The sequence below is a fragment of the Neovison vison genome, chromosome 3 (genome assembly GCF_020171115.1).
Source record: "Neovison vison isolate M4711 chromosome 3, ASM_NN_V1, whole genome shotgun sequence".
In the NCBI taxonomy this organism is placed as follows: domain Eukaryota; kingdom Metazoa; phylum Chordata; class Mammalia; order Carnivora; family Mustelidae; genus Neogale; species Neogale vison.
The window spans coordinates 234,380,968-234,398,874 of NC_058093.1; the positions used below are offsets into that span (position 1 = coordinate 234,380,968).

The following is a 17,907-nucleotide window of genomic DNA, read 5'->3' on the forward strand; positions in this document are numbered from 1 at the left end:
AACTGTGGGTGTTTCCTCCACTTCCCTTCATTTTCCAATTGTCCCTAAAGTTGTGATAAAACTTTTTCAGTTGAAAGGCTGGCCACCGAAACCCCTCCCTGGCTCAGGATGCTTCTTCCCTCGTCCTGTAACTAAGGAAGCATCTGGATTGGGAGTAGGGCTGCAGCCTGGCTTCAATTCCCAGAGGGCCACTGTAAAAGGTGTGTGACTCCAGCCAAGGGCTCCTAGGACACCTGACATTTAGTTCTTCCTCCAGAGGTTGGGAAGGCACCGCTGGGACCACCCGAGGGGCTGCGCTTTCTCCTAAGCTGTCCCAGTCCCCCCACCCCCCACAGGTTACTCGTACCTCCTAGACCACCTAAAGGAGTAGCTCAGTAGCACCACCACCCCCCACTTAGCCCCCCAAGTAGTAACTCTTTCCCAAAGGAGCGGTCACTCTGCACGGCTCTATCTCCGCTAAGACGGTTACCCGTTCTCCCCGGCCCTCCAGAGGGTCATTCGTCCCCAGGGAGGAGGTCACCCCTTTCTGGTGGAGCCAATGCAATCTGCGGGGGTGGCTGGTTCTCGCCAGCCTACTGACGAGGTCACTCCCTCCTCACGGGTCCCACACCCCCCGGGAAAGCCTCTCGTACCCGAGGGGAACGTCGCCTCCGCCGGGCCCCCGCCCCGAGACTCAGCGCCGCCTCCTTCCGGGCCCTCCCACACGAGTAGCGGCGTCGCGGGCCGCCGGCCGCCTGGGCGGAGCTCCCGGGCGCGCGTAGCAGGCGGCGGGCCGGGCCGCCGGGCGCAGAGCGCGGGGCCGGCCGGCACGGCGGCAGCGGGCCATGGCGGGCTGGTGCGTGGGGCTGGCCTCTTTCCTGTTCGAGTACGACACGCCGCGCATCGTGCTCATCCGCAGCCGTAAAGTGGGGCTCATGAACAGGGCCGTGCAGCTGCTCATCTTGGCCTACGTCATCGGGTGAGCGCGGCCGCGGGCGCGGTCCCCGAGGGGTTCGGGGGTCCGGACTAGTCGCGACGGCCAGGAACTCCCCTTCTGGGTCCCGGCCGTGCACATGCTGCTCTTGGCCTAGGTCACCGGGCGAGCCCCGCAGGCGGCCTCCAGGCGCTGTCCGGGGGGCGGCCACCAGAGGCGGATGACTACGCCTCCCCGGATCTTGGTCCCGGGAGGGCCGGGCGGGCCGGGCGGTGGGCCGAGCTCCCGCAAAGCGGACTGCTTTGAGACTGTGCATTTTCAGAGCAAAGCCTGCCTAGACCTTCATCCTCACCCTTCTTGCTTCTTGTTCCCTGAGTTGCTCCACGCTGTCCTTTGGCTTTACCCTTAACGTTTCAGTCTTTGCTCTTCACTTCCCATTCTGATGATCTACACACAGAAACCAAGGCTTGGACTTTCCGTTTGGGTCCTTTTGGGCCAGTGGCTTCCGGCCCTTTCCTTTAAGTATCGCGTGGTAACCCAAGATGATGAAGAGGTCACACTCTAAAAAACACATAAAGTTAGTTCACTTCGTTTTGTGGCGTTCTTAGGGTTTTTTGTTTAGGTACCTTCCTTCCCTTCATCGTTCCCTATGCTGCCCTCTTATATTTTCATATATCCTGCCACCTTCTGTCCCCTCACCAAATTCTTAATTTTAATTGAGTGCACCCGTTACAATTTAATGAAACTCGAGAGGAGGTAGAAATTAACTGGGCCCACTTTCAAGATCCACCTGGGGTGTTAATGGTGTCTAGAGCTGCTGAGCTGACAGATGTTACTTGCTCTGGCATTCCTTTTCTTAAAAGGCTTAATGCTGTGGTCCCCAGCTGCGCATTAGAAACTTGGGGAATCTTTTAAAAGTACTGATTGCTGACTCCCATCCCCAGACCTTCTCATTTAATTGGCTATGGAGTATGACTGACTCCCCAAGCGATTCTGATGGGGAGCAGTTTGAGAACCAATGTCCTAGTGTTTCCTAAACCTTCCTGATCACAAAAGACTCACCTGAGGAACTGTATGAAGTAACAGGTCCTCCACCCTGGGGCAGGGCTTGGAATGTTAACACTGTCCACGGAATTCACATCATCAGGCCGGTATGGCTTCTAACACCATCAGCCCAGCAGTGGTTGAGTTCAAGAGGATTCAGTGAAATGGCTTCCCACACCTATGCGCTGTACACCAGAACCACCTTGCCTACTCCCAGGTTTGGATTTAGTGAGTCTCGTTAAGTACCACCACCAACAACTTCTTGCCCCCCAGTGATTGTGATGCCCCCTTAAATTTTGAGACCTGCAACTAACTAACTGGTTAACTAAACTCGCATTGCTGGGTCAGATTGGAAGTATTTAGAATGAAAGGCTCCCAGCTATTTCCTCTTGGCTTTTGATACTAGGGGGAGGATTAGTTTAACTCTATCTCAGGGTATCTTTAAAGTTCTAGACTACAGGAAGTGTCTGGCTGCACTGTATGATACAGTAGCCCCTAGTCATCTGCAGCTGTTGAGGTCTTGAAATGTACCTACTCCAAATCAAGATGCTCTATCACCGTAACATACACACCAGATTTCAAAAACATAGTGTAAGACAACCAAAAAATTAAAATATTGCATTAATACATCTTACATCGACAACATGTTAAAATGTTTTGGATATACTGGATAACATAAAATCTATCACTAAAATTAATTTTATCTATTTTTCTTTTTAACATGGCCACTAGAAAGTACACTATGTATGTGGCTTGTGTTCTGTTTCTGCTGGGTAGCACAGCTTTCTAGGGGTCCTGGAGTGTTTGCTACTTTGATCATGAGGATCTATAAAGCAGTAAATGCTTTGCATTTATCCATCTTCCTGTGATCAAAACCGACTCAGGATCAGAACCTGAGGGATTCTTTCTTTCTTTCTTTCTTTCTTTAACTCATCTCAAATCTTCCTAATCCAATTCATCTTAGACTAAACATGCATTTCTCCATTATCTAATTCTGTTATCTGTCATATGAGTAAATAGGTAATAACATAATGATTCCCGTAAAACCATGTGTCTCTGCTGTAGCAACTCACTGCACACTATGGTAAAATAATAGAAACCTTCCTGCCCTAAGTTTCTGTGTGCCTGAATAGACTTAAGTGAAATCTTATATTGAGGCTAAACTCCTGGAACCCCTGAAGAAAAGGCCTTAAAGGCTGTCTCTAGGATGGACAATATAGAGACTGCTCAGACCAGACTAACTTATAAGTAACCAAAACCAGTGATTTTTTTGAAATCTCAGCAGCTAGGGCTTATAAGGAGAGGAGAAGGATGCTTGTTTCTTTTTTCTAGAAATAATAGCAACAGTAATAGTTGCTGATAGGTGTTTAATAACAGCTGGCAGGAAGGAGTTCTGATTTATAGCATTGGCCAATTTCCATGTTGTAAATACTCCAGTCATGGCCAATTTCAGTCTACAATGGCAACATAAACATTGTTCTAAACATCTGATATGCAAAACTCATTTAACCTCACAACTACCCTGTGAAATCCTATTATCATTTCCATCTTATTGATGGGAAAAACTGAGGCATAGAGAAATTAAACAGCTTGGCCAAAGTTATGCCTGATTAATGGTGCAGTTGAGAAATGAACCGTAATCGCTGGCTTCCGTTTGTGTTCCAGTGTCCTAACCACTATGCGCTAATGCCTTTAGATTTTTTAATTATTCAGACTGGTTGTAATGCCTCCCAATTCTTCCCAGAGAAGAGAAGCATACATGTGACCTGAATTCTTGGAGAAAAAGTAAAAAACAAGTTTAAAATCACTTGAGCAGGGAGATTTTCTTTTTCTAGAGGGAGTATAACATACAAGGCAAGAAAAGAGGCTTCAGAGGTAAAAGACATGAGTTTATATGCTGACTTTGTCATTCACTAGCTGTGTGACCTTGGGTGAGTGACTTAACTCTGTGTCTGTTTCCTCCTCTGTAAAACTAGAGAATAATAACGATATCTACCTTATAAAGTAGTCAGGATTAAGTTAGTTAATGCATATATAGAGCTTGGATCAGTACTTGGCACCTGAAAACACTCAAATGGTAACTATTACCATAATTTTTATCATCTCTGGGTAATTCTGCAGGTCATAGTGTGTTGAAAGTGCTCAGATGTCTAATAAAGACAGCATGAGTACTTTCTTTGTGCTGGTCACTGTGCCAAGTGCTTTACCTGTGTCATCTCATTTATCTCCAACAAACCACCCTATGGTTTGAGTTTTACACCCATTTTGCAGAAGTAGAAATGGAGTCTCCCAAGTTCAAGCAGTTTTGCAAAGTCATGTGATAAGTGAATGTTATACTGTCAGCCTTTGGCTATCAGAGGCTCCCTAGCATCAGTTCAAATTTCCAGAATTCTAATGGCAATTTAAGGGGCCTGTTCTATTTTGTAGGTGGGTGTTTGTGTGGGAAAAAGGCTACCAGGAAACAGATTCTGTGGTCAGCTCAGTTACTACCAAAGCCAAAGGCGTGACTGTAACCAACACTTCTACACTTGGATTCCGGGTCTGGGATGTGGCAGATTATGTGATTCCAGCTCAGGTATGACTCTCACCGTGGCTTCTGTCTAATAACACCAAAACTTCTGATTAGCTCCGTTCCCTTTATAGACTTTGCACTCTTGATTAATAATTGGCAGAGTTCTAATATCACCAGGGCCCAGACTAATTGTCTTAGTCCGAGAAAGCAGTGCAGAAGAATCTCATTCTGCCTTAAGGTCTAATAAGCAATATTCACCCAGCCTTGTTTTTTTTGCTTTAAATCATGGCTGGCTTAGACGCAGACATCTCAGTCTGTCTCAAGCCCCAAAGATGGAAAAGCAAATATTTTAAATCCTGGGAAGAATTCAGGTGGAAATATTGCCTTTTCACATTCGTATGTGCTTTATTGTTGTTAGCCCACAAGATAAATCAGACAGTGTAGAAAGTTAGTTAGTAATTGGGAGACCAAAGCCAAACCAGAAGGGAACAGACATACCCACATAGGATTTCATCAGAAACAAAGGAGAAGGGAAGAAAGCATTTGATACAGCATCATAGTATCCAGTCTGTTAACCCACAAAGCTTCAAGTAATATTGACTCTCTTTAGCTATAGTAATGATTGTGGTCCACAGCAGACCCTGCCATTTCCCTCCAGATGGCCCCCGGGCTAGGGTGACTGGGGTGGCCAGATCTCTCTTGGTTCAGAGCTTGGCTGGAGAAAACAAGGACTTCAGAAACTCTTTCTTCAACTGTGTCTTGCCCCTGCCTTCTCAAGAGAAGGGTTTTGCGGGCTTCCCAGAGGGAAGACTGAGCGAATGAGCAATGAAGGTCAAATGGAAGAGGGGATTTGTAGTTTGCTGGAGGTGGGTGGTCCTATTGGCACGCACCTGTGTCAACAGGGAGATCACTGCTTCCTATGAAGCCATGGCCTTGGCCTGCCGAGCTCTGGGGTCATCACCCTCAGTCTGTTCACTGGGACCAAGGCAGAGTGTGGGCCCACAGCTTCTGCCCCTCAGGGGGAAAGGAACGGGCAGCAGCCCCGCCTCCCAGCTCAGCTCTGGCCCAGTGCTCCTTGAGCGCCCCAGAGCTCCCTTCATGAGCTTTCACAACAGCCTCCTGCTTCTCCGGAGATGGAACATCTGTTTGCCCCCCTTCTACTTGGCTCATCTCCCGACTGAAGTTTCCCTAAGCTTAAAATAGAGAAGAAATAGGAAAAAACAGTAAAGCCTACTGAATCGTTCACATCTATCTCGGGAGTCACAGGAACAGCCTTCTGTAACACCAGGTGAAGAGCGTGTGTCTGCGGAAACACCAAGGACCCTGACGGGGCTGCCAGGAGAGAGACTCAGGCATCGTGCCACATCCTCAAGCTTCCTTTTGGGGTCATTTCCTTGTCTTCCAGCATGGCTTGTTCTAGGCCTCTCTTTGGAAAATGCCAGCCATTTCCAGAGCTTCTACCTCATCAAACCTGGGAAGATGTCTACAGACGCTTTGATCCTTGAGTTACCCTGATCCCCCAGATGGCTCACGGGGCTAACTCCACTCTTCCCGGAGTCTGAGATGCTGAGAGAAAGCTTCTGGCATTTCATTTTAGAATGTCATGGCTCAGTGAGGGGGAGGTCCACCTAGAATTTTGGGGCGTCTTTGTCTTGTACTCCTGGAGTTGGAAGGTCCTTAGCGACCAACTCTTTAGTCTCATCCCCAGTGAACTTGCGCTCCAGAAACTTTAAATCAACCATTTGGCACCTTCCTGGGAGGAGAAAACAGAACCTTCTCAAAGAGAGAAGTGCCAGTTACTGACCCTGACTGGGTCTTCTCTAGAATGTTTTATTAACTTAATTTCAGTTAGGAAAGAAAACCAGCCAAATTTGCGACTTTGGTGGTCTTGTATTTTTTTTTTTTTAAGATTTTATTTATTTATTTGACAGAGAGAGAGATCACAAGTAGGCAGAGAGGCAGGCAGAGAGAGAGAGAGGAGGAAGCAGGCCCCCCGCTGAGCAGAGAGCCCGACGCGGGACTCGGTCCCAGGACCCTGAGATCATGACCCGAGCCGAAGGCAGCGGCTCAACCCACTGAGCCACCCAGGCGCCCGGTGGTCTTGTATTTTTATCCCTCGGAGGTGACCTGCTTGGCGGAGGCTGTTTTGCGTACCTGTTGGCTCTTTTCCCTCAACAAACCAATTTTGATTAAGGAACCACCTCAGGTGATCGACATCTCCATTTCCACGGAGGTGAAATTCATATGTCATAATATTAACTATTTCAGATTGGAAAATCCCGCGGCACTTAGTACATTCACGATGCAACTATCCCCTCCTTCCAGTTCCAGGGTCACCACTCGTCTACTTTGTGTCTCTATGGAAACCTCATAACAATCAAATCATGCAATGTGTCCGCCTTACCGTGTCCAGCTTCTTTGACTTAGCGTCGTAGCTTCAACGTTCCTCCACGTTACAACGTGTGTCAGGGCTCCATTCCTATTTATGGCTGGGTCATGTTCCATTATAGGTACACGCACAGGTATAGATAAACACAGACTGTTTACCCATTCATCTGTCACCAGACATTTGGGTTGGTTCCACCTTTGGGTCACTATGAATAATGCCACCGTGAACATATGTGAGCAGTAGGCCGCACCCCCACGGGTTCAGTTGCCTATAGACAACTGCAGGCCAGAAATACTTGCTCCTCTCCTGACCTGTCCTCAGGTCAGTAGTGGCCCACGCTGCCTCCTCGCCTCCCTTCCCCTCACCACGCAGCCATTTTCTCATCACACGAAGAAGGATGAGTACAGCACAATAGGTCTTTTGAGAGAGAGGGGCTCTATTTCATGTAACTGTTATAGCAGATTACTCTAATTGTTCTATTCTAGCATCAGTCATTGTTGTTAACCTCTTACTGTGTCTAATGTATAATTTAACTTTATCACCGGGTATGTGCGTCTCAGGAAAGAGGGAGCGTATGTAGGGTCGGGTTCTATCCGCAGTTTCAGGCATCCTCTGGAGATCAGGGGGAACTGGGTACAAGTATTTATTTGAATCCTGTCTTTAGTTGGATTATAAGCTCTCAGAGAACAAGAGATCAAAAATCATTTTTTAAATTGTTCTCGACATGGCATGTGGGAGAAGTGAGAAGTGCTGTTCTATGAAATGAATGACTGGCATTCTTCGTGGCTCGGCTGGTTTCCTCTGAAGGTAACGGAATGATGCTGTCTCCCCTCTACAGGAGGAAAACTCCCTCTTCGTCATGACCAACATGATCATCACCAAGAACCAGAGCCAGGGCTTCTGTCCTGAGGTAGGCAGCTTCTCAGGGATGAGCCTCAGGCCTCAGGCCCCTGTCCTCACACCTGACTGACCACAAGGAATTTGTTGTCCTGCTTTCTTCTTTTTCCAGCTTCCGGATAAGACCACTATTTGTAATTCAGATGCCAACTGTGTTGCTGGCTCTTCGGGCACCCACAGCAGCGGTATGAGCACGTAGCTGTGACCCCACAGCAGACACTTAGCCTGGGACAGGCAGCCCCTGACCAGATGGCCTCCCCTGTGGGGCTTCTCTCAGGACAGAGAAATCTCCCACATTCCCCAATTCCTCCACAAGACCCTAAGGAAGCCTGGTGTTCAGATTAGGGACCCAGGATCTTCTCGACCTTCACCTGTCACCTATGCCCCAGAAGCCATCATCCCAGATCTTGCCCTGTGCTGTGGCTTGGCACTGCCCTTACCCTGCTCCTAGACTCAGGCAACAATTTTCCTCTCATTTCTGGAAACTGTATAAACCCCAGAGTTGGAATAGCTCAGGATTGATTGCACAGAACGCTGGGGTGGTGCTCCCACTCTGTACCTTGCGAAGTAGGAAACAGGAGACCCCTGCGGACCTGGGTCCCCCTTGCCCCTGCAGGAATCGCAACAGGAAGATGTGTGCCGTTCAATGAGACTATGAAGACATGCGAGGTGGCAGCCTGGTGCCCAGTGGAGAATGACACACACGTGCCCGAGTGAGTCCTACCCGAGGGAAGATGGCTGGGGAGTTAAGCTTTGTGTGTTGTGCTCTTGGTGTCTGTGCGGAGTCAGGCTTCCCCAGGGCGGGGACCACAGACAACCGCTAGAGTTGTCTAGCGTAGCGTGGTGGGCCACGGTGTTTGTCACTTGTCATAGGAGTGCAGATGATTGATTCCTATGTCTGGACTCTGTTGGTTTCGAGTAACTCCAGGAAACAGTTCTCAGTGCCTTACCCATGACACACACATAGCAGGGCCAGTTTATGGTTTAACGAACTAGGAAGATCCCAGCACGACTAGACCTGAGGCTCAAAGGACAGATTGAGTCTCCAGATTTTGACTCTGCTTCGCCTCGTATTGGCTTCCTTCGCAGGACTCATGGTGTAGTCCCCAGAGCTGCCTTTGGACTGACATTCCCCCAAGCCTCCCAGTCCAGCTGTCCATTGAGGTTCTAGATCTGTCCATCATCACGTCTTCAAACACATCCCACAGCCCGTCACTGTGGCTGGAATGTGGATTTTTTTTTCCTTTTTTTTTTTTAAGATTTTATTTATTTATTTGACAGACAGAGATCACAAGTAGGCAGAGAGGCAGGCAGAGAGAGAGGAGGAAGCAGGCTCCCTGCTGAGCAAAGAGCCCGATGTGGGGCTCGATCCCAGAACCTTGGGATCATGACCTGAGCCGAAGGCAGAGGCCTTAACCCACTGAGCCACCCAGGCGCCCCAAGGAATGTGGATTTTGCTAATCATCTCAGGCCAAGTCACCTGCCCCTCCCTGGAGCTAAGGCGGACTCAGTCCCACCCAACGAACACCCCCTGAGAGTAGTGAGATGGGGCTTCCAAAGGAAATTGGGGGTTCTGTTACCAGAAAAGAAGGAAGCAGAGGCTGGGCCAGAAAATAATTCATGTCCACTGAAGTGTGTTCTATTAAGTAGAGGAGGTTCAGGGGTGCCCTAAAATAAAACATTCTGCCCAGTAGTAATTGGCTCTGCTTTGACTGGGGTAGGGGGTTAGAGGTTGCGCTCCCAGAACCGCTTGCAACTTCAGCATTCCTTACCCAGAGTTCAGACTGAGGCCTGGATGAGGCCAGGGGCGTAGGGAGCCCCATGAACCCTCTCCTGGCTGTGCTGCAAGAGAAGAAATGGATGAGAGCCTCTGGTTGCAAGACTGCTGAGGGCAGCAGCTCAGACTGGGGAAGGAAACACAAAAAGAAAAGGAATCTAGGATTTTTGAGGTGGAAAGGATCTTTCCTTTTAAGGAGGATATTTTAGATCCTCCTTTTAGAAAGGATCTTTTCATTTTAGAGAGCTGTGCTCCCTAACATCAGTGCCACTGGCCATGGATGGCTTTTGAGCACTCAGAATGTGTCTGGATCCAAGAAAAATGCTCTGTGTGAAATGTACTCCAGAGTCCAAAGACATTATGGGGAATGGATATATAGATATAGATATATAAATAAATCTTTATTAAAAAATGAAGTGTTACATGCTACAATATGGATGAACCTGGAAAATGGAGTACTAAGTGAAAGAAGCCAGACACAAAAGGCCACATACTGTATGATTCCATTTATCAGAAAGATCCAGAGTAGACGAATCTAGAGAAAGTCGATGAGTGGTTCCCAAAGGCAGGGGGGAAGGGAGAATAGATAGCCGCTGTTAAATGGGTACAGAGTTTCCTTTGGGGGTGATGGAAATGTTCTAGAACCAGATGGTGGAGATGGTTGCACATCCTGAATGTGTTTAATGCCAACGAATTAAACACTTTAAGATGGTTAATCTTACATTATGTGAATTTCACCTTTTTTTTTTTTTTTTTTTTTAAACAGTGAATCAGCCTTAGAAGTATTGCATATGAGGGGCACCTGCCTGGCTCAGGGGTAGAGTGGGCAGCTCTTGATCTCGGGGTTATGAGTTTGAACCCCCACATTGGGTGTGGAGATTACTTAAAAATAAAAATCTTTAAAAAAAAAAAAAAAGTTTTGGGCGCCTGGGTGGCTCAGTGGGTTAGGCCGCTGCCTTCGGCTCAGGTCATGATCTCAGGGTCCTGGGATCGAGTCCCACATCGGGCTCTCTGCTCGGCAGGGAGCCTGCTTCCCTCTCTCTCTCTCTCTCTGCCTTCCTCTCCATCTACTTGTGATCTCTCTCTCTGTCAAATAAACAAATAAAATCTTTAAAAAAAAAAAGTTTTGCACATGAGGTAGACAGATGTGGGGGAAAGTTATAGTATAGGGAATGATAGTGGTTGGAAAAACTAGCAGTAGTTAACATCCCTCTGGATACAGGAATGAGGGGATTTGAAGCCCTGGGAAAAGTGCCTTGGTCAGGGCCTTTCTTGGCATCAGCACTGACAAGTTGGGCTCTCTTTGCTGTGTGGCCTTGCTTCTGTCTCAGGGTTGAGAAGACTGTTGGTTCTGTTTATAACTCCAAGATTCCACCTGGATCAGGGGTGCCCCCCCCAAGACACACACAGAGGGGTCTGCGTACAGCACCAGATTCTCCTATAGAAGCCAACCAGAGAAGTGGGGTCCCCTTGGAGACAGAAGCAGCTTGTACTGTCAGCCCGGAGCTGACGTGGCCCTTCAGAGTCAAGGCCGTGCACCAACAGACATGTGATTTTTATGTACTTTGGAGATGAGGTCAGGATCCACCCTGTGGTTGAATTTATCGTTGCTTTGACTTGAAAAACCCGATCTGTGGAGCATTGCCGAGAACACCTAAGGAAGGTGAGCTCTGAAACTCCCTCCAGCTGCAGGCCGAATAATTTCCCTGGGAGGCCACTGGGCACCACCCCTGCTTAGCTCTTCCTCCGGCTCTTCAACTCCCACTGCCTTCAGGAAGAGGCACGAGGGGAAGAAATGGAAAGGCTTGGTTTAGTCTCCCCTGCTGACCTGGTGGTTATGCAGAAGAGAGTAGAAAATGCTCAAGATGTTTCACTTTTTTCCTTGAGAAGATGACATTGTAAGACACACGTGCATGTGCTTTTTAAAAATATTATCCAAGGAAGTGAGTATACCTATATGTGTGTTTTATTAACAATACACTATAATTTTTTTTTTCAGACCAGCTTTTTTAAAGGCTGCGGAAAACTTCACCCTTTTGGTTAAGAACAACATCTGGTACCCGAAATTTAATTTCAGCAAGTAAGTGGTGGCCGGCCGCGTGAGTACCCCCAATGTTTTAGAGTGACTTCTGGCTTTTCTTTGAGGTTTTCCTCACTTCATTTCTGCTTCTTCCTGACTTTAGGAGGAATATTCTTCCCAACATCACCACTACCTACCTCAAATCGTGTATTTACGACGCTGTAACAGATCCCTTCTGCCCCATATTCCGTCTTGGCAAAATAGTGGAGAGCGCAGGGCACAGCTTCCAGGACATGGCCATCGAGGTAGGCACAGGCCCCTGGCTTCTCTGACGCAGTCTTCAACCCACGTCATTCTAGAACAGGCCCCAAGGAAAGCTTGCTCGCTCTCTCTGCTCACAACCCACAGGGAGGCATCATGGGTATCCAGATCAAGTGGAACTGTAACCTGGACAGAACCTCCTCCCTCTGCTTGCCCAGGTACTCCTTCCGTCGCCTGGACACCCGGGATGTGGACCACAATGTGTCCCCTGGCTACAATTTCAGGTAGGCATGAGCTTGGGCCCCAGTTCTCCTGTGTAGGGGCAGGAGTGACGGCAGCTGGATCACTCCCCAGTGGGCCGTCCCTGCCCTTCGAAGACCAGCACTCGCTCAGCCGCCCAAGGGCAGGTGGGAAGGCTAGGTGCCAGGGAGAGTGTTCAAGCAGAGCCTCGTACCTGTGCTTTCCTGGCCCCCGAAAGCCTCCTGTGCCCCTTACTTCAGAAATCATGTTGAGACAATTGGCACAACAGCCGAGAGAGCCTGGCTGCTGGAGCTTCCTGGAGCCAGCCTCAACTAGGACCTCTGCTCACTGATTTTGAGGAGTGGGTGAGCTTGTGATCCTCTGGTCCAAAGACCCAGGAATTAGTTTCTCAAAGACCAGGTCTGCCCCTGGAATCTCCAGGGTATGGAAGATACAGGTCTAAGCCTCAGGAAAGGCCTTCACTGGTATTTCCCTGCTGAAAGTACCATATACGTGTCCTGGAGCTGCCTTAACAGACTTACACAAAGTGGGTGGCTTAAAACAACAGGAAGTTACTCTCTCACAGATCTGGAGGTCAGAGGCCCAAAATCAAGGTGGTTTTTTTTTTTTTTTGCCTCTTCAGATTCTGGTGTTGCCCTGTGATTCTTGGTGTTTCTTGGCTCATAGACCCATCACTCCCATCTCCACCACCCTTGTCACATGGCCTTCTTCTCTCTGGGCACATCTCTGTGGGTCCCCTCCTCATAGGACACCAGTCATATGGAATCAGAGTCCATGCTAATCCAGTACAAACTCAACTTAACTCCTTCTACCTGCAAAGACCCTGTTTCCCTACTTGCATTTCACGTTTACAAGTTCCTGATGAGTACAAACCCTGGGTGACAGTGTTCAACCCAGAAGAGCCCATCATTTGATGGAAGGACCAAGGGGCCAGGGTCAGGTCTACCACTTCCTTGAAGCAGCAAAAACGTTAGCCATGAACATTTTTGTGGGTGCTCTACGATCTCTTCCATGCATTTTGCCACTCTTAAACAAAGCAGCCCTGCCAGGGGCCACCCAAGGAGGTCTGAGGGGCTTTTGTATTGCGCGTGTCTCCCTCTAGTGGTAACATGTAACAATCAAAGACACCTGTGATCTTAGAACCGCCTGGAACTGCAGTCAGCTATCACTTTGGCTCACTGATACTAGGGGAGCTATTTGAATTTTTGCCCCGAAGAGAAAAATTAGATTTGTGTTGCTCTATCTCTACTGTTACACAGTTCTAGAAACCACTGTGGAAAACCTCAAGCTTGGGTCAGAACCTCAGGCAGAGAGAAGCTGACGAGAGACCTCACCAGAATGATCACCAGATGCCCCCACCCCCCGACCTCCACTAGCATCAGGCCCCACCCGAATCCCAACCAGGACGTGGATGCCCTGAGCCGGAGCGATCATAGACCATGAGTTCAGGCTTCTCTGAACCAATGTCCTGTATAACACCAGGCAGCAAACGGCCTCATGGCTCAACAGTGCCCCCCGCCCCCCACCACCATTCCATTCCCCCTGGTCAGGTTTTGCTTTTTTTAATGGCTTTATTGAGAATAGTTCCCATACGTAGTTCATCCCCTTAAAGTGTGGGACTGAATCGTGTTTAGTCATGAAGTTTTAAGACTATCGCCACAATTTTAGAACATTTTCATCACCTCAGTGAGAAACCCTGTATCCTTCGGCCATCACCTCTGTCCTCCCTCCTACCTGTCCCTGCCACCACTGTCTACTTCCTGTCTCTCTGGACTTGCCTATAAGTGGAATCACAGTGTCGCCTTCTGTGACCGGCTTCTTTCACTCAGTATTGTGTTTTGTTGTTTTGAGGTTCATCCGTGTTATAGTATGTATCATTACTTTCTCTTTATGGCCAAATAGTATTCTGTTGTGTGGATATGCCACACAATATGGATAAAATTCATTTATCCATCAGTGGGTCAGTGGTTCTTTAAAAAAGATGTCCAGTGAAGATTTTGTGAGGCTTGTGAAGTTTCATGGCCGGCCCCATGCCCCCCACCCACAGGGCAGTCCTGGGGTTTGGGGCTCACAGGCCACATTCTGTCAGTGGCCAGATCTCCTTGGCTCAGCTGTGATATGGGGGCTACTCAGAGTCAGAGGTTCCAGCTCGTAGGAGGCGACAGTGATGCTAAAGAGTTCTTCTGGTGCCCCGTGGACCCTGGCACACCCCTGCCAACAGCCCAGCCCTCACTCGTGACCTACAATGGCCGGGAGAGGCCTCAAGATGCTCAGGCGTCATCCGTTAAGAGTGCCTTGGGAAGTTCTGCTCTGACATTCCCCATCCAGGACCTAGAGGGTGAATCCAGCCACTTGTCTGTCCCTACCCCGTGCCCATCTGCTTCTCACCTGTCCTCCTCCTCTAGGTTTGCCAAGTACTACAGTGACCCGACTGGGGCCGAACACCGCACACTCATCAAGGCCTATGGCATCCGCTTTGACATCATAGTGTTTGGAAAGGTAGCCTGGCCGCCCCCTCCTCTTGGGGCGCTGGCTGAGACCCAGGCTTCTGGGTTGGCCAGAAAGGGGGCCCTCTCCCCACCTTTTATCTGCTCATGCCCTCTATCACGACTGTTTCTTTTTCTCCTGTCTTTTGCAGGCTGGGAAATTTGACATCATCCCCACCATGATCAACATTGGCTCCGGTTTGGCGCTCCTAGGGGTGGTGAGTGACTTAGACTGCTCCTTCACCCCCCAGGGCTGGGGGCCTCCGCAGCAGTAGTTAGCACAGCAAGGCGAGACCCTCCATTGCATCTTGGGGCTTCCCCTTGACCCTAAACTCGTTTCTAGAATAGACCATCTAGGCTTGTTGCCCTTGCCCCCAGCCCTACCTCACCTTCCCTTCTCCAAGACCACAGCCCTTGGGGCCTTGCCTTTCCTTGGAAAATTCCGGGCTTTGCTGGGAAGGGACAAGCACAGAATAACCGGCTGAAGCATCCTGCCCGGCTCATTCTCTCACTCTCTGCCACACTCAGGCAACGGTGCTCTGTGACGTCATTGTCCTCTACTGCATGAAGAAGAGAAACTACTACCGGGAGAAGAAATACAAGTATGTGGAGGATTATGAGCAGGTAGGTCCCCTCCTAAAGGTCCCAGCACCTTGCCTCTCTCCCGCCAGTGGTGAGCACCCAGAGTACTGGGCGAGGCCCTAGCACAGCGGTGCTACCGGGCATGTGGTCAACCCAGGTGGCCACACAGTGCTCCTTCTTCTAGACTTCTAGACCATCACTCTTTAAAATCTAGTTTTGGGGCACCCGCGTGGCTCAGGTCATGATCTCAGGGTGCTGGGATGGAGCCCCACATTGGGCTCTCAGCTGGGGGGGGTCCTGCTTCTCCCTCTCCACCTCTCCCCCCGTTTGTGCATGCTCTCACTCACACGCACTCTCTAATAAATAAAATCCTTAAAAAAAAAAATCTAGCCTCATCTTAATTAGTGATGTCTCAGGTTAGTCGTGATAATGAATATTATGACAAAACCCCACACTACTTAAACTTGCCTCGCATAGCAAGAGAGGTCGGCACCATGCTTTGAGACCCCCTGCTCAAGGACTAATCTGAGTATGTTCAGTTGTGAAGGGGTGCCCGAAAGGCCTCTCACCCGCCCCGAATTCTCCAGACTCACCTGCGTGCAGCACGTGCTGGGGGTACATTTATCCATAAGCGTATCCGTCAACAATAAGCGTTATCATTCTTTGCAGGGTCTTGGCAGTGAGATGGACCAGTGATGCTCCTCCACACTAGGGCTCCCCATGGCCCTCATCAGAGCACAGCCAAGAGAGAGAAAAGGCTGCCGTGTCACCTCAGAGAAAGTTCAGATTCTGAATCCATCTCCACTGCACGAGAACGACATGGTCACCCAGCTGTTTTGTGTTTAGGATGTGCAGAGCAAAGCACCCTGCAACCTGGGGGTGTTGGGGTGACCTCTGGCCCAAGGGCAGTGGTGCTCCTGCCACTGGAGCCTCGTCCGGCTCCCAGCTGAGCCCCAGCGGCTCTGGTCAAGCACTTTATGAGGGAAGGACGGACTGCTGGGTGTGGCTGCTGGATGCGGGCTGTGCCTGGGCTGTGGTTCCTCTTCCGGTCCGTGCTGTCACAAGACAGTGTGTGTTCTTTGAGAAAAGGCACGCTGCGGTGGTCAAGGACCAAACATTAAAACACTTTTCTCAATCTTTGTGTGGTTTCATAGCACGAACTAGAACTTTCCTCCCTTCCCTTTTACCTCAACAAGCAAACCCATCTGTTGTCCCAGCTCACTGTGCTCAGGAAAAAACTTCCCGAAGCAGTCTGCGTTTGGCGCTTAGGCGTACTCCCCGCTTCGACATTCTCTTGAAGGCCTGAGATTTTTGATCTTGGTCAGGTTGGGTTCCTACAGAACTTGCAAGATCTAGTCCTGTACTGACTACTCATCTTACCCGTACGTGTGTTTGGGGTTTTTTGTTTTGTTTTGTTTTGTTGGTTTTTTGTTTGTTTTACCTAAAATTGTGGTACTACACTATGGAGGACACAATTTTAAAAGGCAACAAGTACATGGCTATCCTTCTCCCCCTCCCCTTTTGCTTTCCAGAAGTCTCCAGCCACAAGCAGCACCACCTACACCTACTTTGTTTGAAATGTTAATGAAGTTATTTAGAGCTGCGCCTTCACACAGATTTAATTCTGCAATAAGTCTTCAGGATCTCCTTAAAGCAAGCTGCTTGCCCGCCCCCCCCCATCACGAATTCATTTCCAAGTACTGAAGGGAACGTTTATTTTAGAAGTGCCTGCTTCTGCTGGATGAAACCTGGGCTTTTCTTGCTTTGGGGGCCGGGAAATGTTTACTGAACCCCTTTGAAAAAGCTCTGGTTCGTGTTACCTTTTTTGGGGGGCGGGGAAAGCTTGCTTGAACACATGGATCAAGCGGAGCTGGAATTTTTTAGGGCCGGCCTTCATTTTGCAGCCAAAGACGCGACAGTTGCTGGAATGGGGAGACCTCTTTTGGCCTCCCTTTTTCTCAGATGGAATGCTAAGGCCAGCTCCGGTGAATGATGGGGAAGGGACTGCTCACTTTACTCACCGCATTCACCTGTGGCCCCCCCCCCTTGCTGGCCCTCCCTGGTGCTGCTGCTTATGTAGGGGTCCTTCACCTTTGCACCTATGGAGCAGCTTCCGGGCGTCTCTGGAACTCCTAAAATTCTGCAAAGGGACACACCTGTGTGCATTTTTTAGCTTTCATTAGATTCTCAGTGGGGTCTTTGAATAGGAACACCTGCTCTTGGAGTCTTAAAGGCCAGTATCCCAATGTTCTATTCCTGCAACGACAGAATAAGGAGCTTTCAAACTTCATCTGCTGTCCCTTCATAACAGAAAACCAAGGTCCAAGGCCAGGAGAGCAAAGCCGTAGGCTAGATTCACATCTGGAGTGCAGAGAACCCCCAGCCCCTACCCTGGAGGAAGCATCCGTTCTAAAAGTCTCCAAACGCCATGAAAACCGGTAGTCCAGAGCTCTGTAGAACCACAGTCCAAGCTCTGTAGAACCCCGCGTTTGCTGAAAGTTGGAGCCCTCAGGACAACTGAACCTGAGTTTAGGGAGGACGATCCATAAAATGGGACAAATACATACCCTGTAGAGCAATGTGTCCTACAACACACCTGCTGCGGAGCGGCTCACCTAGTTGGTCTCCCAACAGAACCTAGCAATTACCTGCCTGCCAAAGCAGTGCTTTTCAGACTTCCGTGGACATGAGTCACCTGGGGATCTTGTTGAAATGGGGCCCGGGAATTTGCATTTCCAACCCCCTCCCAGTCCAGAGACCACGCT

The 17,907-nt window shown here is 49.2% G+C and overlaps 1 protein-coding gene across 1 annotated transcript; it reads left to right on the plus strand.

Moving 5' to 3' along the window:
* The first annotated feature begins 789 nt into the window (after positions 1-789).
* On the plus strand, positions 790-16,277 carry P2RX4 (purinergic receptor P2X 4). Its single transcript, XM_044244304.1, has 12 exons — positions 790-958; positions 4,385-4,532; positions 7,697-7,768; positions 7,868-7,940; positions 8,372-8,468; positions 11,532-11,612; positions 11,716-11,857; positions 11,961-12,097; positions 14,480-14,573; positions 14,713-14,778; positions 15,089-15,184; positions 15,812-16,277. Exons 1-12 carry the CDS (start codon positions 825-827, stop codon positions 15,836-15,838), a joined length of 1,167 nt encoding a protein of 388 aa, XP_044100239.1. The 5' UTR covers positions 790-824; the 3' UTR covers positions 15,839-16,277.
* Positions 16,278-17,907: the final 1,630 nt, after the last annotated feature.

Excerpts from the sequence above, each read along its gene's own strand:
- P2RX4 (XM_044244304.1), top strand. The coding sequence starts at position 825 with ATGGCGGGCTGGTGCGTGGGGCTGGCCTCTTTCCTGTTCGAGTACGAC. Across the intron at positions 4,533-7,696 it reads ATTATGTGATTCCAGCTCAG|GAGGAAAACTCCCTCTTCGT; the intron begins GTATGACTCTCA and ends TCCCCTCTACAG. Across the intron at positions 7,941-8,371 it reads TTCGGGCACCCACAGCAGCG|GAATCGCAACAGGAAGATGT; the intron begins GTATGAGCACGT and ends TTGCCCCTGCAG.